Here is a 20,915-nt window from a genome sequence, read left to right as displayed (position 1 = left end):
GTGTTCTACTACTACAGAAACAGAGAATAATGGCTATCCTCAAAGCCATTTTTTCCCCTCAACCCTTAGAAATAACATGGCTTTTGCCTCCAGTGAATCCCTTGGGCCTCACACCATGTAACAGGGTGTCTGGCTGTCAACCAAGCCAACAATGCCCCGTAAGAGAGAACTATGGAAATACAAGGGCCTGAAGTATATGTACAGTGAGAGAATTGCACTGAGGCTCCAGCCCTCTGCTGTACCTGCTAACATTATGCCAGTGGACACCACATCCCTTTCTTTCTCTACTGTGATATGTGCATCTATACGTATATCCATTAATGCACATATACTCTCTCTCTCACACACACACACACACACACACAAATGTGGGACACAAAGACATAAACAAGGAATTTTTTTCTCCTATTAGCTGTTAAACCAAAGTAAGAGTTATCGGGGGAAAAAACAAATTCTTTCCCAGAAAACTTCCTTCGAACTTGAGAACTAATTATTGCACCAGAGAGTGTACTGCTCAAAGAAAACATCTAATAAGCACTTGTTCAACTGCTGCAAATGTTGACAACTAAAATTTATAATAAGCTAAGGAAGCTATTTCATTTATAGCCATCTCCAGATCTCCTGCCCAGAGATGCTCCTTTTTCTTACAAATTAAAACACTATAAGGAAAAGTCCAGGAAATACAACAACAGGGACAAAATGCCATTCTGGATTTTCCATGTTTCCCAACTTTTTAGGGAACTGGCAGTAGAAATTTTGAGGGAAAATGAATTTTTAAGGCCAGAGTTCTTCTTTCTTCCTGCTCCCAGCTCATTAGCTTAAAAGTATTGGGGCACCGGGGTGGCTCAGTTGGTTAAGCCTTTGCCTTCAGCTCAGGTCATGATCCCAGGGTCCTGGGATTGAGCCCCGAATCGGGGCTCTCTGCTCATCGGGCAGCCTGCTTCCCCCTCTCTCTCTGCCTGCCTCTCTGCCTACTTGTGATATCTCACTCTGTCAAATAAATAAAATCTTTAAAAAAAAAAAAGTGTTAAAGATGTTGGAGATCTCAGCTAAATGTTCACCACTCTGCTCTTCCCACCCAACTTCCCAGTTCTATCCAGCCAGATAACCTGTAGAAACCTGAGTTAAACAAATCCCTCTGGAAACTACCCAAGAAGCAATCATCACTTGGAGGCCAGCAAGGATTTGCCTTATCAGTTCCCAACTTGTAAGTTTACCAATCTCTAGGACATCTCTCCTAATTATGTGCTAACAAAAGTTTTCTCCCCTCTTTTTTTATTAAAAAAATGTTTTTTAAAAGATTTTATTTATTCATTTGAAAGACAGAGAGAGCACAAGCAGGGGCAGAGGCAGAGGGAGAAAGACTGCTGAGCCAGGAGCCCAATGTGGGGCTCGATCCCTGGACCTGGAGACGAACTGAGCCAAAGGCAAACACTTAACCATCTGAGCCACCCTGGCACCCCTCTATTTTCAAATTATAGTGGACAAAGGGAAGATAAAGAAGAAAAGGCATCCATGAACAAGAAAACAATCTGTTGGGGTGCCTGGGTGGCTCAGTCAGATAAGCCTCCGACCCTTAACTGGCTCGGGTCATGATCTTGATCTTGGGGTTGTGAAATCAAGCCCCACACTGGGCTCCACACTGCATCCTCTTTTTCCCTCTTGTTCTGCCCTCCCCCACTGTGTGAACGCTCTCTCTTTCTCTAAAAAAAAAAGAAAGAAAACAATCTGTTTAGCTCTGCATGGAATCCACAGGCCATTTAATATGAACATAAGGCTCAAGTGTAAGGGTTAAAGATCAGAAAATGCAATTGTTTCCTATTCTGACAATCAGGGAAGAATTAAATCATCTCTCCTTTGACTCCTATTAAGGCTCCAGATTCCTCAGTCTGTAAACCTTCCAACTGTATAGGAATGAAGTTATATAAGTCAGGGTTATGCAGCCCTCTGCCTTGGGCACTATATCTAAAACTGTTTGAAACATCTAAGAGCAAGACATTCCTAAAAACTAACTCTTAACCAGAGCCATGTTCCGGTATTAGATCAATGAATCTGCAATGTTTCTTCCTAGAATGGGAGGCATCTCAGACTTCCAGGTTAATTTAGGTTAAGGAAAAAAAAATAGGTACGTTGCACACAGCAAATTGGCCCTTGACGCATATATATCTCTTCTACTTTTTAACCCTATTACTGAGGTTTCTAACCAAAGCAGACATTTCTCATAGAGACACACTGTTTATCTGGCAAAACTTAAGTGGGATGGGTATCACTCTGCATTTCTTTTTTTTTTTTAATTCAATTAATTAACCTATAGTGTATTATTTGTTTCAGGGGTACAGGTCTGTGATTCATCAGTCTTTTTTTTTTTTTTAAGATTTTATTTATTTATTTATTTGACAGACAGAGATCACAAGTAGGCAGAGAGGCAGGCAGAGAGAGAGGAAGGGGGAAGCAGGCTCCCCGCTGAATGGAGAGCCCGATGTGGGGCTCAATCCCAGGACCCTGAGATCATGACCGGAGCCGAAGGCAGAGGCTTTAACCCACTGAGTCACCCAGGCGCCCGATTCATCAGTCTTATATAATACCCAGTGCTCATTGCAACACATACCCTCCTCAACGTCCATCACCCACTTACCCCATCCCTCAGCCCCCTTCCCCTCCAGCAACCTTCAGTTTGTTCCTAGGATTAAGTCTCATGCTTTGTCTCCCTTTGTGCATTTCTACTTTCCCTCCTATGATGGTTAATTTTATGTCAATTTCACTGGACCAAGGAGTACCTAAATATTTGGTCACAGATTATTCTGGGTGTGTCTGTGAGGGTATGTCTGATAAGATTAACATCTGGGGGCGCCTGGGTGGCTCAGTGGGTTAAAGCCTCTGCTTTTGGCTCAGGTCATGATCCTAGGGTCCTGGGATTGAGCCCCACACTGGGCTCTCTGCTCAGCGGGGAGCCTGCTTCCTCCTCTCTCCCTGCCTACTTGTGATCTCTGTCTGTCAAATAAATAAATAAAAATCCTAAAAAAAAAAAAAAAAAGATTAACATCTGAATTGGTAGACTAATTAGAGTGGATTGCTCCCCTCAACGTCAGTGGGCCTCATCCAATCAATTAAAGGCCCAACTAGAACACAACGTCTGACACTCCAGTAGCAAGAGAGAAGTCCCCTTGCCTATTTGAGTTAGGACATTCACCTTTTCCTGCCTTTGGACTCAAACTAAAACACTGGCTTTTCAGTGCACCTTTGCGCTGAGCCTTTGGCTCAGGTCATGATCTCGGGGTCGGGGATCAAGCCCTGCTCCGGTCTCCCCGCTCAGCAAGGAGTCTGCTTCTCCCACTCTCTCTGCTCTCTTGTTCTCTCTCAGATAAATAAAATGTTTTAAAAAAAAAACAAACTGGCTTTTCTTTGGTCTCAAAACTTCCACCAACTTTTGGATTGGAATTTATACCACTGGCTCTCCTAGTGCTCAGGCCTTTGGAATCAGACTACAACTACACCATAAGATCAACTGGCTGGGTGACTGAAGTTCTTAAAACTTCTTAGCCTCTATAATCACACAAGCTAATTCCTTATAATAAATCTTTTTACAGACACACACACACACACACACACCTCTTACTGCCTTGCTGATTCTGTTCCTCTGGAGAACCCTAGTACACTCCTTAACCTAAATTAACCTTAAACTCCGTTACTACGGAATCATTAAGTGGAAAGGGTATAGGAAATAGCAAAAGAAGCCTCATGGCCTCTATCAGAGCAAAAAAAGTTATGAAAATTTCAGATAACTGAGACTGACACTATTCTGTGTATTGAAAAAGTAACTCCCTAACCCAATACTTTGTTTCTGACCCTTTGTGAGCTACTCAGATCCTTTCTGGTTCTCTAGTTTTCTAGTTGTAGTAAAAATACAATCATTTGTCCTGGCATCTCCAGACTCTAACAGAGAGACAATAATTTCTGGCTGTCATAATATTTCTGAGAAAGTGGACACTATTCTACTTGAAAACTGAGATGTGCTCCAACTTCAGCATGGCCTTTCTTCATCTATGTAGTGGCAATTAAATATTCAGAATATACCTCTCACCCCTCCCCCCAGGCTTCCCTCCACCCTCAAACCAATCTGTAGTTTCAGGATACACACTGATACCCATAGTAAATAGCTCACATTCTCCAAAGAAATGATCTCTGCAGAGGTATTACATAAGAGGCAGAGGAGAAAACATCTTTTGTTCCCTGGACCCAACATGAATCAGACCTTACGGTCACAATTCTACAGGCAGGCTGATAATTCAGCAAGCCACTCTCCCACTTTCTCTCTTCCCTCCCCTACTTCTTTATACTCTACCAAAGTACAAAGATATCCCTAACCCCCTTCCTTCACCCTCAAACCAGTGTATGACAGTCAGCAAAAACTGAAGAAAGACTCCTAGCCAAGAAAGACACTCACCAAAGAGTGGCCTTCCTGTTCAAATCATTCCAAACTGTGAAGAACTGATGTGACCAGACAAATGGAGCCCCCATCACCCTCTATGGTGTGTTAACAGTGGTTACATGCCCCCATCATTTCCTTTTGAGACTCTGAAGTTCCAACAACATTCTTGATCTTCTTCATTTATTCAACTTTAAACACTTAAATGCTTCAAAGAGCATGTGCATGTGCAATGAGACACTGTTAGGCTGAAAACAGAAGGCCCACCTCTCCAAGGCCATGCTGTTTTAGGCATGATCACAATAATCAGTTTGATTCCAAGTACAACCAGAACCAAGCAGAACAGAAAGATTTCAGAGATGATAAAAGGGCTTAAAAAATTAAAATGAGACAATGTGAAATCTCAATTCCTGAAGGCCAATGAATTACTAAAAACAGTGAATTGGCTGTAGAAGCAGTAATGAAATAATTCTATTTCTGAGGGAAATTATCTTAAGGTCCCCATGACAAAAGGCAGTAAACAATGAGTTGGGGGTCATTAAAGGAACCTCAGAACCAAAGATTTCAAATACCTTTTCTTCTGTGCCTATATGCTGCCCAACCCATTTTCAAAAGGGAACCAGAATCAGATTCCCACCAATGTAAGATTCCTAAGATATGTCATGTTGGCTTCTGCAGAAACTGCACCTTGTGAAGTAGTCTTTAAAAATTAAAATGAGAAAATCAAAGAGTACAATGATCAGCCACTATCTCCTCCCCACTGTAATTTTTCTTTGATTTTCTGAGGATTCAAAACAAAACAAAATCATTAGTCTCAGATTCCTGAATTAATCTGTTCTTGCTTTGTGGCTTCTGTGGCCAAGAGTAGATGCTTTTGTACAATTAAAACAGGAAGACTTTGTATCAGCGGACTTTAGGGCTGTGGTTCCACTGCATGTACTATAAAATACACTAACGATAGGGTAGAGGTTAGAGAAGGAGGTGGAAACATCCACTACAGGAGAACATGACAGATAGTGGGACCCTAGCTAAACTTTAAGGTAAAGTGATTCTATTCTGGCGGGGGAAACCCACATAATCAAGTTTCACACTTAAAAAAGTATCACTCTGAATTCAGGAATAAGAGGCATTTGGTTGTAGATACAATTCCATCTGCAGATACTAACTTTAAATTTAGAGAAGAAAAACACTCACTGCATTAATATTATGGGTTGGGGTTTCTTATGCGATTCCTAAATCCACCTACTATTTTTTTGTTTTGATACAATTGACAGCTGTGATAAGGAGACTACCACAGCCCTGGCTCAGATGCAGGCTTTAGCTTCAGAAAGTCCATCGGTCATGTAGCTGGCTGTCATTGCTATATCTGTTGCTTGCAGAGGCCTCAGAGCTCTGGGTTTGCCGAGTAGAGTCCTCACCATTTAAGCTCTTCCTACATACAGGACATGTGTCATGCTGAAACAGAAAGATACCATGTAAATAGTAAATAGTAAAATTCCACGTAAATAGCATGACCTGAGAAGCTGGAAGTGCTAAACACTTAAGAAATCTTGAGAGCTGGCAGGTAGAAAAACAGAAAGGGCATGTATTCTCACACAGTGCATGCTGGGCTTGAAGGTATAACACCGGGACATCTTCCAAACAGAATTTAAACAGAAATGCCAGAGAGAATTCTAGGCCAGCAACTTAACAACAGCTACCATGCATCACCAAACAGAAATAACCAGAAACTGTGACCTGGGAGCACCTGGGTGGCTCAGTCAGTTAAGCGTCTGCCTTCAGCTCAGGTTATGATCTCAGGGTCCTGGGACTGAGCCCTGTGTCGGGCTCTCTGCTCAGTGGGGAGTCTGCTTCTCCCTCTCCCTCTGCCCCTCCCAAAATCCCCCCTCCACATGTATGCTCTCTCTCTCAAATAAATAAATAAAATCTTAAAAAAAAAAAAAAGAGAGAGAGAAAGAAAGTGGCCTGAGATGGCCTAGAGCAGGGGTCAGCAAACTTTCTGTGAAGGGACTGATAGTAAATATTTTAGACTTCACAGGCTATACCACCTATGTCGCAACCACTCAACTCCACTGACACAGCACAAAAGTAGCCATAGACAACTGTCAACAAATAAGTGTAGCTATGTTCCAACAAAAGTTCATTTACAAAACAGGTGGCAGGCCCAAGACCTGTAGGCTGTGGTTTGGTAACTACTGGTCAGAGAAGTTCCAAACACACAGTGATCTAAAAAAACGGTAATGGCACCAGCAGGAATTAGCCAGGGACTAAAATCTGCTCTGCTTGGTTCTCTATGAACTCCAAACCACCACCACCACCCCGCCCCCACGAAGAGATGGGACTGGCAGAGATGGCCCATCACACACGACAGCTGTCTATACTCACCAGTTCTAACCATGGTACAATACAACTGCTGTGGAAGAAGTGGTTGCAGGGTAACTGTCGGACTTCCTCTTCAACTGTGTAATCTTCTTTGCACACTGGACACTCTAAACCCATATCTGTTGGAGGAGGAAATGCATTCTAAAGTAAGTGAGCAAAAAGAAAGAAGAAAAAACTAGCCCAGTCTTTAACCAAAGGAATGCATAAAGAAAAGATACAAAGTGGATCCTATGTGGAGAAGGTAGGAAGCAGGAATTTTATTTCAAAATGGGGGAGGACGTGATAGTAGACAGGGACATGAATGGGCTTAGGTAAGGTCTGCACAGAAATTATTAAGGTCTACTTTTCAATGTCAAGACTTGGAAAAAAATATCCCCAGGCTTAGATTATTTGTTAAGTGAAACAGGAAAAACATCTTCCCAGACATGTGATAGACTTCTGGCAGTTTCTACTTAGTAAAGTGACTCAAGTGTCTACTTAGTCAGTGTCTCAAGCCACTTTTACCCTGCAATTTTCCACACTTTGCATCCTCTTTCAGTGTGGTTGTCCTAAAGCCCTCTGTACAAGTTGTTAATTAAAAGCTGTACCAGGAGGTGGTGCTGCAGAATTGCAAAGCCCAAGGAAAGCTCAGGTTCCAAGTCCAGAGACAAGAAACACTTTGTGAGGAACAGCCGCAAACGAAATTGGGAGTACCAGGCAGCAGAGTCGGAGTTTCCCAAGTCTGGCTAACAATACCAGTTAGTCTCTCTCTCCAATGGCCAGGCTGTGCGACGTGCCCACAACAGCAGTCAAGGATCTGGAGTGAGACTACCATTTAATAGATTTACTCCTCCCTCTCCACTCTTCCCTAACACCTTCACCTCAATTCTAGTTATTATTTCTTATGTCTGGTCTATTGGAACAGCCCCCCAGGTAGTATCCTCGACCCTAGCTTTCAACCCTCCAAATTTACCTAAGCTTTGCAACCAGCTACTTTTCCCTAATACTAGCTTCACAGCAATCCCCAGCTCATCTTTGCTTGAATTCCCAGCTGATACCTCAAAATCAACACGTTTAAAATAAAAAATATCACAAAACTTCCGTACCCCAACTGGGGGGCCTGCTCACAATTCCCCACCCCTGCCAGATGGCAGCACCAGCTCTGTGGTTCCCAAGCTGCAAAACCTTCTGTACTCTTTGTTTGACCTTTTCCCCTTCTTTATCCTATTATGGAATCAGTGATGAAAGCCTTTCTTCAAAACCGTCCTGAGTCTACCCTTCCCTGTCTGTCAGCACTGCCACCATTACCTGCACCCCCAACATGCGGCAGCAGCCCCTTAAATCCCTGCTTCTGCCTTCTTTGCCTTCCAATCTATTTGAGACACTACCTCTAAACTAATCGTCCCTAAAGACCACCTAAAGTTCTTCAATCCTCCACTTGGGGAGCTATGAAACCCGCCTCCAATCTAAAATATCCAGCCCTAACTACTCTGCCAGTTTCAAGGTCTACACAAACAAGGCTCCTCCCTTCCTAACCAGTCACACCTCCCACTAACCCCAAACCAGATTCTATTTCAGGGCTAATAAGGTGACTCTCCTTACACCTGATTGAGACACTATGTCCATGTTGACATTCTCACATTGGTTCATATTTTTCCTTGAGTAAAATGACCTCTCTAAGATGGCCCATCCTGTCTTCAAAATCTTCTCTAACTTAATCTGGAATTTGTGGGGAAAGAACTGCTTAGTTCAAAATAATGTTCCTTGTCACTAAATTCCTTCGGTGCTTAAAAATAATATCTGTGTCTAAAGTACCTAACTGTATCTGGCAAGTAAATAGGAAACAAATTCCCAGCCCCCCATTTTTTCTCTTTCTTTGTATCATCTGCTCAATACTACTTTTTTATACTGTTTTCTAATCATTCAGTTGAGTCTTGGTTTCCCTGCTAAGCTCTTCAAGAAATCAAGGCTTATCTTGTACCTCCTTTGTCTCCTGCATGGCACTTAAAAAAAGGAGATGGCGGCTGCTGAGGAAATACTTACTGGCTCATAAAAGAAATTCTCAGCCTTCAACATTTGCAGGCCCTGCTCCTGGGCCCCAGGAAATCTACATACCAAGGTCAAAATGACTCCACAAAACATCAAAGCATGGGCTCTACTTCTACCCTGAGCACACACTGTACACCTGCTTATTAAAAAATAATAACCAAAAAGGAACATTCCAAACATAAAACCAAAAAACTCCCTTGTTCCCATAAGACTAAAGTCATACAGATTTGCATGTACTAAAAACATAAGATAAAGTCTGTAAACTTTCTAAACTGTCCTTTGTCATAATGATTTCCAACTATATAAAAACAGGGGTGTCTGGCTGGCTCAGTCAGTACAGTATGCAACTCTTGATCTCAGGGTCATGAGTTCAAGCCCCACATTGGGCATGGAGCCTACCTCAAAACAAACAAACAAACAAACATATATAACCCTTCACCAAATGGTCTTTCCCTGGAGCTCCCTCTTCTCTATGAAAAACTGTGCAACATCAGCAACTGTCCTAACTTAGGCTTCCTTTCTCTTTATAAATTTAAAAAAAGGTTTGTCCATTCTGCATCGACATGACTAACCCTAATGAAAAGGTAGACATCTTAAATATATGACACCCAGGTAGGAATTTTAGGAGTGCTATAGCTTCACCTGAAGATCCTTAGTATAGGAAGGTGCTGGAATTTTGAATCAGAAGTTGACAGAATAAGTATAGAACTGAACCTACCAACTTGTTCCTGAGTTACTGTCACTGTTGGAAGAGATGTGATCTTTTCCTTGTCAGCTGGGGGAGGCCCTGTGTTCTCCAGTTGTCCCAAAAGCTACAAAAAAGGAAAAAGAAAAAGAAGAAGTGGCAGAAATCCCACTATCCCCGGAGAGGGAGCTGCTCCAGCTGAGAATAAACAGTGCATATATAAGAAATGTTAGTTGCTCTTATTTCTGCAAGGCTCTGAGAGGCTTGGGTTTCCTCTTTCCTGCTGCCAGAACACTCATAATTCCTTTACAATTTCAGAGTGACAACAGTGTAAGTCTACAGATAAAACTGTCATTGCAAGGTCCACCTTTGGGCATAAAGCAACTTCAGAGGCAACATAAGGGTTGTGATGTCAGGAATAAAACTATAACTGAACAAAAAGTAATACTTAACTGGTCTAAAAATTTCATTCTGCTGGAAGAAAAAAAAGGGTGGGAGTATGGAAAGTAGCATAAAGTAAGCCAAGAAACAGGTAAATTACTACTTACGAGAAGATCTGGATATAAATGACATGCTTTCTTTCCTCAGCAATCCACAAGGGAAATGAAAACCCAAATTAAAATAAACATAAATAAGTGGGAGCAATTTTACATGGCATGGGAATACCTTTTTCTCTGCTTCCTTCCCCTACTTTGCTCCAACTAGCAGAAATCCCTGCTTCAACATGTGAGGAGACCCTCCTTTTTGTGAAGCACCTGTTTATAGAATACTCATAGGACTGAACAAGAGACCAAAAATACAAAATACTGTTTGTTATAGGAGAAGTCTTTTCTTCCAATGGAGGTGAAGCCATCTTCCAAAGTCCCTAGCACCTAGAAGGTACGTGGGTGCTAAACTAAACCCATAAGCCATTTATCCCTTCAGTAAAATGGAAACCCACAAGCTCAAAATATTAGGGAAAGCAGAGTGACTGCCATTTCAGAAAGTAGCAGAAGGAAAGCAGGAAGCCTGTGGAACCATGAGACACACTGAACAGACACCCTCAAAAGGCAGCTCCTCACCTGGGTTACAATGGCATCAAGCCCTGTCTGACCCCAGGCATAGTCCCCAGGGTTGGAGTGCAGCATCCCGCTCCTATACATGAGATGAGACAGACAGCATTAGATGGAGTGACCAGTCTCTGCCTTACACCACAGAAAAAACTGGCAGATCCTGCTCTCTCTCAGAGCTGGAAAGTCACTAGTTCTCTAAAATCAAGAGGCAAAGAATTTCTCAACATTTTTAAGGTCAAACAGATTATCCGGAAGTAGTCTCTTATTCTCTTAAGTAAGGAATTCTTACTTAACCGAACAGAACATAAAATGTGAAGCTACCTAAAATACCACATGACACACCAGAGCAAAAAGAGTGACTCATTGCCTACTGGCTAAGAAAAGTTTGTCTTCTCTGTGCCCACTTACAGTAAACATAAATGGAACTGCTTTTTAAGGAGAGTTTTCCCTTTGTGACTGGCCAAAATCTATAGCAGACTTCCTTCATTCGAAGAGGCTGCCCGTGGTCCTCGACAATGAGGAGCTTTCAAGTAGAGAAACAGCCACAGCAGTCTCTCTGAATCACAACTTAGAGCAATTACAAAAGGAACTTGGCAGCACCGCTTTCTGGAGCTGCTGGTACACTACCCTGGATGACAGATGCCCAGACTCTTTGGCTGGAACACGTTAAAAGAAATGAGCAGCTGGAAAATAGGGTAACTATGTGCAAGGATTGAGGTCCCTCTGAGCAAAGGAGCCTTCTGGGGCAGAGTCAGAAGTGGCATGTAATTGTCCAGACAAGAGGAAATTCCATCTTAACTCCTATCGTACTTAAGTGTCACTCTGACACTGAATTACAGCCTTTGTTTCTTCTGACAAACCTTCTTACTTTAAGAAAAGGAAGTTAAGCAACATGTTTTTAATTACAGAAATTCTTAAGGAATAAAATCTTCCCATATGAGCTAGAAAAGAAACCTGCGAAGTCCAGATACTGGGCCTGGCGGGGACTATCTCATTCCCCTCTCAACACAACTCTCAGACCAGAATATGAACCAAAACCAACACATCCAGTGCCTGGACATCCTGGGGGACCAGGATGGCCCTCAGGAGACCAAGAAATAAAAAGTAAGTTCTGCTTTAAGTTTGGGCTCAGCAAATAACGGCAACCTAAGAGTATGCCAATCAAATCTTTATATACTCACCTGTGCAGCTCTTACTCTCTCTCACAATGGTACAGATACCTAAAACGCTGCTGCTACTCCAGCGAAGTAAGGCACAGGGCAATTAGTTACTTACCAGGAAAAAGGATGTGAGGATCCAGGAATTGCAGAATTTGCAAAGAATCCTGTAAAGATCTGTTGTATTATTCTGTTGAAGGAAAAAACAATTAGGTGAGACAACAGACTAATGAAAGTATTCTACAGATATCAATGGCTGACCAATCATCAACTACTTCTCCAAACCACGATGGGTTTTCACTGACCATTACATAGTAAACACCAGAAATCAGTCTGCTAACTGGTAAAGTGGTAAAGGGCTATTCTGCTATTATCGCTATCTTGATGATCTCTACCATCTTATGTATTAAGAGATTTTTTTGTGAATTAGGCTTGAAAGGGACTGATTACATGGTGTAGTTTTCAAACGATGTTCCTTGGATCCCCGGCAGTGAGGCTGAAAGGGATGCTAAATCAGTGGCATCTGGGCCCATCCTGTAACAACAGTAGTTCCATTTTTATATGTTTTACACACTGGGTTTCTGTGTAAGGTATTATTCAAAGAGCTCTGTAAAAAAATTTTTTTGAGGATAATCCCACTTTACCAACATTTATCAACATGCTATATTAGCCCTCAAAAGGTGTTTCAATTGCCTATAATACAAATACACTCAAACATACACACACCTGAAACTGGTCATTCTGAACACTTAGGATGGCATATTTACCCAGTCCTTTATATTAGGGAGTTGATCTTTGTTACCCAAAGCGATAGTGGGCAAAAGAAAAAGACAAGAAATTTTTCTCCTAAATCTCTTGTTTTGTGAACAATATGCACTTTTTTTCTAAAGCTTTACTGAGACATGACATGATACATAATTTTAACCCCCTGGTTCCCACTTCATTTATTAGGCCAATTGATATAACAATGGCAGTAGCCAATATTAGACTCTCCCTATTCCTAACGCTAAGTAGACTACGTGTTTTAAAATATGTCCACAAAAAAAAAGTACACAATTATTTTATGATCCTCCTATGAGTGTAGACTGGACTTAGTGACTTCTTCTTGTTTTTTATTAAGGTATAATTCACATGAACATTGTATTAGTTTCAGGTGTACAATATAATGATTTGATGTTCTTATATATTATAAATGATCACCAGAATAAGACTAGTTAACATGCATCACAAAACACAGTTACAAAATTTTTATTTTCTTGTGATTACAACTTTTAAGATCTACGTTCTTAGCAACTTATAAATATGTAATATATTAACTATAATACTGTAGCTACCTATAATTAACTATAATGAACTATAATAATTTTACGGTATTGATTTGCATTTCCCTGATGATATAGTCACCATGCTATACATTACATCCCCACTATTTATTCTATAACTAGAAGTTTGTACCTTTGATCCCCTTCTATTTTGTTCACACCCTACCCCCTACCTCTGGCAACCACCAATCTATCCTCTTTATCAATAAGCTTTTTTTCTTAATTAAGATTCCACATATAAGTGAGATCATATGATACTTGTCCTTCTCCATCTGACATATTGCACTTATCCCAACAGCCTCAAGGTCCATCCATGTTGTTGCAAATGGAAAGATTTCTTTCTTTCTTTTCTTTTCTTTTTTTTTTGGCCAAGTAATATTGCAGTGCGTGTCTGTGTGTTTGGTGTATATTTATACAAATCACATTTTCTTTATCCATTATCCATCAATGGACACTTAGGTTGTCTCCGTGTTCTGGCTATTATAAATAATACTGAAACGAACATATAGGGATGTATTAAGGTTTTCGTCTTTAGATAAATACCCAGAAGTAGAATTGCTGGATCATATGGTAGCTCTATTTTTCTTTAAGAACCTCCATACTTGGGGCACCTGGGTGGCTCAGTGGGTTAAAGCCTCTGCCTTCGGCTCAGGTCATGATCTCAGGGTCCTGGGATCGAGCCCCGAGTCGGGGGTCTCTGCTCAGCGGGGAGCCTGCTTTCCCCCCTCTCTCTGTCTGCCTCTCTGCCTACTTGTGATCTCTCTCTCTCTCTCTCTCTCTGTCAAATAAATAAATAAATAAATCTTTAAAAAAAAAAAAAAAAAAAAAAAAAGAACCTCCATACTATTTTCCATAGTGAGTGCACCAATTTACATTTCCACCAACAGTTCATGAGGGTTTCCTTTTCTTCACATCCTCACCAACACTTGTTTTTTCTCGTCTTTTTTATAACAGTCATTCTAACAGGTGGGAAGCGACATTTTGTTATGGTTTTGATTTATATTTCCCTGCTTAGTGATCCTGAGCATATTTTCATGTATGTTTTGACTATCTGTGTATCTTCTTCAGAAAAACAACTATTCAGATATTCTGATCCCTTTTTTAATCAGACTGGTTTTCTTTTTTTTTGGTATTGCATTGTATGAGTCCCTTATATATTTTGGCTATTAACCCCTTATCAGCTTTGCAAGTTCTCCTATTCAATAGGCTGCCTTTTCATCCTGTTGACAATTTCTTTTGTTGTGCAGAAGCTCTTTAGCTTATTAGCTTGTCTATTTTTGCTTTTGTTGCCTTTACTTTTGAAGTTAGATCCAAAAAATCATTACCAGACAGATGTCAAAGAGGTAACCACTTATGTTCCCCTCCAAAAGGCTTATGGTTTCAGGTCTTACATCCCATCTGAGTTAATTTTTATGTATGGTGTAAGATAGTGGCCCAGTTTTCCCAACATTTGTTGAAGAAACTACCTTTTCCCCATTGCATATATTCTTGGCTTTTGAATTTATTTCTAAGCTCTCTATACTGTTCCATTGTTTTAGGTGTCTGTTTTAAGCCAATACCATACTGTGACTTACTTCTTAATAGAATATGGCAGGATAATCTGTGACTTCCAAGATTAGGTCATAAAGAGCACTGTGCTCTTTGGAAAAAGTGCCATGTCAAGCAGTCTGGTAAAGGCCTACATGATATGGAACCGAAGCCTCCCCAATAGCCAGAACAAAATTGCCAGAATATGAGTAATACTCGGTAGATCCTTCAGATGATTGCAGTAATAGTTAATGTCTTGAAGAAAAGCTCGTAAGACACTGGGCCAGAACCACCCAGCTAAACTGCCCCCAAATTCCTAACCCAATGAACTTATGAGATAATTAATGCTTGTGAATTCCAACCACTAAGCTCTAATATAATCTGTTACATAGCAACAGGTAACTAATTCAGATTTTGATACCTGGAAATGTGTTCTGTTACAACAAAAACCTAAAACATGGGAATAGAGTTAGACCCCAACAGAGGGTAAAAGTTAGAAGGATTCGGAGGAGATTATCAGTGAAAGTTTGAAGAGCCTTGAAGAAAGAGAAGTATGATGATAGCCTTTGAGAAATTTATGGGTGGGAGCTTTAAGTGAGAAAAGTCTTGGAAACTGGAGGGAAAGGGATCCTTGTTATGTATTAGCAAAAGCTGCCCATCGTAACACATAAGTAGAAGTTGTGGCTCATGAACTGGGTAAGAGTCTAGCTAACAAGATGTCCAGATGCTAAAGGTACCTCCTGGCTTCTTCTTGCTGTTTACATTAAAATGTAAGAAGAAAGGGATAAATTAAAGAATAAAGTTTATTTTTTAAAATTTTTAAAGTAATTTCTTTTTTTTTTTAAAAGATTTTATTCACGTATTTGTCAGAGAGAGAGAGCGAGCGAGTGAGCACTGGCAGACGGAGGCAGAGGGAGAAGCAGGCTCCCCGCTGAGCAAGGAGCCCGATGCAGGACTCGATCGCAGTACCCTGGGATCACGACCCGAGCCAAAGGCAGCCGCTTAACCAACTGAGCCACCCAAGAGTCCCTAAAGTAATTTCTACACCTAACACAGGGCTCAAACTCAGAACCCCATGATTAAAGGTCACATACTCTTCCAAGCCTGCCAGACACCCCTATGCAGAAGAATGATTAAACAAAAAGGCAGTCAAGACTAAATAATTCTGAAAATTCCCAGCCTCTCCAGACGGTAAATGATAAAATTAAATGATAATGATGATAATAATGATAAAATTAAGAAATGGCTTCCAATGGAATATCAAATTCAGGGCACTGCCGAAAGAAAATGGTTAACAAGGAAGCCTAGAATGCAGCCATAAAAATCCTTTGTTAAGACCTCTGAAAGATCTATATAGCCTCAAGAACTACTCAGTTAAACAACTGGGCTTCCAAGAAGCTTAAGTAGGTGTTATATTAGTCCCCAAGGCTGCCATAACAAATTCCCACAAACTATACAGTTCAAAGAGTTTTGGAAGGCAGAGTCTGAAATCGAGATGTTGTTAGGGTTACTTCCTTCTGGAGGCTCTCGGGGAAAATCTGTTCCATGCCCCTCTTCTAGTTTGTGGTGGTTCCCAGCAATCTTTGCTGTTTCTTGGCTTGCAGACACATTACTCTAATCTCTGCCTTGGTCTTCAGATGACTTTCTTTCCTGTGTCTTCTGTGTCCAAATTTCTCTAAGAATACCAACAATTGTAGTTGGGTCCACTCTAACCCAATACAATCTCACCTTAACTTCATTACATCTATAAAGACCTTATGCCAAATAAAGTCACAGTCACAGTTGTGGGGGGTTAGGACCTGAACATATCTTTTTGGAGGGTAAAATTCTATCCACTGCAAGTACTGTCCCTCAGCAATCCCAGCGGAAGACCAAGGGAGAAAGGAGATTATCTGGAAGAGATTTGTGGGTGTGGCTTTTGTTTATGGCAGGAATCTCAGTAACATTCACAGAAGACCCTAAGTTTTAAAAAGAAACACTACCAGGTTACACTGAAAGGTACAGAGGCAAAACAAAATGAAAAGAAGCTTCTCGGACCCTCAAAATTCTACTGGCAAGAAGCAGGGTAAGAAAACTATGCAACTGCAGTTCTGGACTACTTTTCATGGAAAAGAAAAGATAACTCACAGGGTGAAACCAAGTGCCTCGAAGGAGGAAACAAGAGCCATAGAGCAGCATTCCTGAGCAAAAGAAGAACTAAGTCCTAATCAAGAATCTTCCAACATTTATCCAGATAAAATCGGAATTGCTATGAGTCAGTGACTTCTTTGTGCCTCCCATTTTCTCCCTTTTTAAATAAGAATCTCTGTATCTGTTTAGCACATGCCTGTCCCGTCACTGTATGCTGGGTGCATGAGGAGCAGAAAACTTATTTCTTTAATTTATAGGTGTTCACATCAAAAGAAGTTGTACTTGTGGAACTATAACCAAAGGAGCCTCATCCACACTGGGACCCACCACCCAGATTTCAAGTTGATGCTATAAAGCGGCAAGGCTTTAGGTGGGTGTTGGGAGGATGGGAGTATATTTTGCACACGAGAGAACTGTAGTAATTTGTGGCTAGAAGGTAAAATGTGGTAGTTTTAAAATAAGTCTACAGATTCTTTAATACTCCTCCCTTCAAGAAGTGGAGTTTAATTCTTCTCCCCTTGGATGTGGGCTGGACCTAGTGATTCACTTCCTACAGATAAAATATAAATGATGGCCAGATAAAATATGGCCAAAATGACAGTGTTTGGCTTCCAAGATCAGCATATAAAAGGCATTATAATTTCTTTCCTTTTCCTTTTCTCAGATCACTTACTCTGGGGAAACCAGCTGTCACATCATGGGGACACTAAAGGAGCTCTTTACAGAGGTCCACACGGTAAGGGATTAAGGCCTCCTGCCAACAGCCATGGGAGTGACGTATCTTTAATGTAGATCTTCCAGCCCCAGTTGAGTGTTCGGATGCCTGCAGCCACAGCTGACATTTTTATTATAACCTCATGAAAACCTTTACCAGAACCACCTAGCTAAGCTGCTCCCGAATTTTTGACCCTCAGAAACTGTGAGAAAATCAATGTCTGTTGCTGGATGCGCCTAAATTCCAGGGTAATCTGTTACACAGTAATAAATAATATACCCTCCTTACTTGCTAATAACTAGGAGAGCAAATTATCTCATGCTTGAACTAACCAGTAAGTAATGGCAGTAATTAACTTTGAGAAAGAGCCTAGATCCTGGCTCTGAAGCTGACCCTACAAAAATGCTTAGAGTTGCAAGGGACACCTCAGCTGATGAGCTAGCTGTGGATTCCCCTCTCTTGGCTGCTTACTCCCTGGAAGTCAGATGCTGGTCCCACATCTCTACAGAGTCTGCTCAGGGTGGACTCTGTAAGTGCAAGAGTTACTGTGAGGACATTATCTTCAGCTGATACACGCAGTACTTACAATGAATCTTCTTATTGTTAAAAACATAAAATCTTGTTTTGTTAAAGTAATAGGTAGCTAAAATAAGGCTGGGTGGAAGGATGGCATGTGTATTTAACCCAAAGAAGAGAAAAATCAATCCACACAGTCTGGAGGGGAAGACATATGCTAAGACCACATATATATAATATATAAGAATCTTCATCCAGTTTCCAGAGCTATATTCTAGGTTTTCCTCTTTGTTCCTTGGTTGTCCTGTCTTCTCTGTTTATTCCTCTTTATGTTCCAAACTTCTAATCAGTCAGGGCCTACGGCTCAATTCTCTGAGCTTTTCTTCTTTCTATTTTGACTCTTGGCAATTTCACCCAGTTTTACATACAAGCCACATTTCCAAATCTTACCGCCACCCAAGACCTCTGCCTACTCAACATGACCGTCGCCTGAATGCGTAATAAGCACCTCAAACTTACTGCATCCCAAACTGAACTCTTGAATCTTCTCCCCCATATCTGTTCCTCCTAGTGTTCCCCATTTCAGCTAATGGTGACTCCATTTTTCAAGGTGCTCAGACAAAAAAACCTTAGTACATCCTTAACTCTTTTTAATTATCTGCAACTCTTCTGTTACACCTTATAGCCAATCTGCCACCAAATACTATTATGCCCACTGTCAACTATATGTAAAATCCAAACATTTCTTACTACCCTCAACCAAGCCACTGGCATCTCTAGCTTAGATTAATGCAACAGCCTATTAAATGGTCTCTCTGCTTCTGCCCTTGCCCCTGTACTCCTTGCAGCCCCCCATTCTATTCTCAAAATAGCAGTTAGAATGATCATTTTAAGACTGAAGTGAGGGGCGTCTGGGTGGCTCAGTGGGTTAAAGCCTCTGCCTTCGGCTTGGGTCGTGATCCCAGGGTCCTGGGATCGAGCCCCAAATGGGGCTCTCTGCTCAGCAGGGAGCCTGCGTCCTCCTCTCTCTCTGCCTGCCTCTCTGCCTACTTGTGATCTCTGTCAAATAAATAAATAAATAAATCTTAAAAAAAAAAAAAAAGACTGAAGTGAGACTGTCATTTCTCTGCCCTAAACCTCCCATTGGGTTTCCACTGCAATCAGACCAAAAACCCTTAGTCTACCATGCTCTGCATTATCTAATACTCTCTTCCCCACCACCACACCCAGCCACCTTCTCTGTGACCTTATCTCCTACTATTCCCCCTCACTTACTCTGCTCTAACTGGCTTCTTCTTTTTTTTTTTTTTTTAAGATTTTATTTATTTATTTGACAGAGAGCAATCACAACTAGGCAGAGAGGCAGGCAGAGGGGGTGGAAGCAGGCCCCCTGTTGAGCAGAGAGCCCGATTCGGGGCTCAATTCCAGAACCCTGGGATCATGACCTGAGCCGAAGGCAGAGGCTTAACCCACTGAGCCACCCAGGCGCCCCTGGCTGGCCTCTTCTTGTTGGCACATTCCAGCTCATTCCCTCACTACATTTATGTCTATTCAAAGGTCTTCTCAGTAAGGCCTTAGCTGACTATACTTTTTGAAACTTCACTTCTCCCACACTCCCTACTCTGCCTTTTTTCCCCATAGTGTTTACTACTGCTTAACAGCCTACTGATTTAACTTATTTTGCTTGTCTGACTTTCCCCTTATTAAACTCCACAAGGGCAATCAACTTTTGACTGTTTCGTTCACTACTGTATAGTTAATATGTGGAATAATACCTGGCAAAGTACTATACAAATGTTTGTTGAGTTAATTAAAAGATCCAAAGATGGGGCCCAGAAATACAGTGAAAGACATATCTAATCTATTAAGATAAAAAAGGGGGATGATAATGTAGGTACAGTATGATTCCCAGTTCAATTACATAGATGTAGGTGTAATATTTAAAAAGTTCCACAAGATTATGCATCAGGGTATAACTGGGTAATGCTGCCTTTTTAATACAAAAAATATACAAACAAAAAAACCCTAATATATTTAAATAACCAAAAAATTCAATTCTCAAAATGTGAACAGTGATCAGTGGTCAGAATACTATGGTCTCAGAATCTCCTTCAGGGGAACATACTTTTAAGGAAGCAAACCTTAGTAGTAACCTGCCCTACAAAGTGATTCAGAGACAGCCAATCAAAAAACCAGGCTAAAATGTAACAATAAAAAACAAATGTTAAAGGAGTATAACAAACTAAAACAAAGACAGGTCTTAATAAGTGCAAAGTAATGAGTAGTAACCTCTATGAAGTTTGGAAAGTATGACTGTGTTAGTGTTGATCTAATACAGACAAGGAAAAAGCACTGACAAATATAAATATTTCGCCAATCTAAAAAAAATTCTTTAGGGTAAAATATGAGTAATTCCTTAGACTTGTCACAGCCTGAATGAAATTTCTCCTAAAGACTGTGCAATCTCCTTTGTTTATTCTATACACACCAGGCAACCATGATTGCTTTTGATTTTTTTTTTTTTAAGATTTTATTTGACATTTGACCGAGAGGCAGGCAGGCAGGCAGAGAGAGAGAGAGAGAGAGAGAGAGCGAGCGAGCGCGCAGCCGGCTCCCTGCTGAGCAGAGAGCCTCATGCAGGGCTCAATCCCAGGACCCTGAGATCATGACCCGAGCTGAAGGCAGAGGCTTAATCCACTGAGCCATCCAGGTGCCCCACTTTTGATTTCTTGTTATCTGGGAAATTCAAAGACAGCATTATGCTAACAAGCAGAAATGAGTTTTCCAGTCACTGAAACAGAATACCCCCAGCTGCAAATTAATAAATTAGTCTTCTGGCACAGGTCAGATTCATTTAAGGTTAGATAGGATGAGCTAGTCTATTCAGGACCCAATTACACCTGGATAAACTATCATTTGAAAGCTGCAGATTAGAGGACATACTTTAGACACTCTCACAAGTATTTGCAAAATGA

At 41.0% G+C, this 20,915-nt stretch overlaps 1 protein-coding gene across 2 annotated transcripts in view; it reads right to left on the bottom strand.

Annotated features, from left to right (window-relative positions):
* Positions 1-4,583: 4,583 nt before the first annotated feature.
* The window catches only part of RNF115 (ring finger protein 115), a 70,015-nt gene continuing 53,683 nt past the window's right edge, over positions 4,584-20,915 (bottom strand). Inside the window, exons 6-10 of one of the 2 annotated variants that reach the window (XM_080801186.1) lie at positions 11,849-11,920; positions 10,583-10,655; positions 9,555-9,648; positions 6,812-6,927; positions 4,584-5,881 (exon numbers count right to left, since the gene is read on the bottom strand). In XM_080801186.1, coding sequence (XP_080657312.1) covers positions 5,750-5,881; positions 6,812-6,927; positions 9,555-9,648; positions 10,583-10,655; positions 11,849-11,920 — 487 coding nt within the window. In that variant the 3' untranslated portion in view covers positions 4,584-5,749. The remainder of the gene's footprint in view (positions 5,882-6,811; positions 6,928-9,554; positions 9,649-10,582; positions 10,656-11,848; positions 11,921-20,915) is intronic. The other variant, XM_080801185.1, reaches the window with a different exon arrangement.

Source organism: Martes martes, assembly GCF_963455335.1.
Source record: "Martes martes genome assembly, chromosome: 4".
Lineage (NCBI taxonomy): Eukaryota > Metazoa > Chordata > Mammalia > Carnivora > Mustelidae > Martes > Martes martes.
The sequence above is the reverse complement of the archived record's forward strand: the minus strand, read 5'-3'. Positions and strand labels throughout refer to the sequence as shown.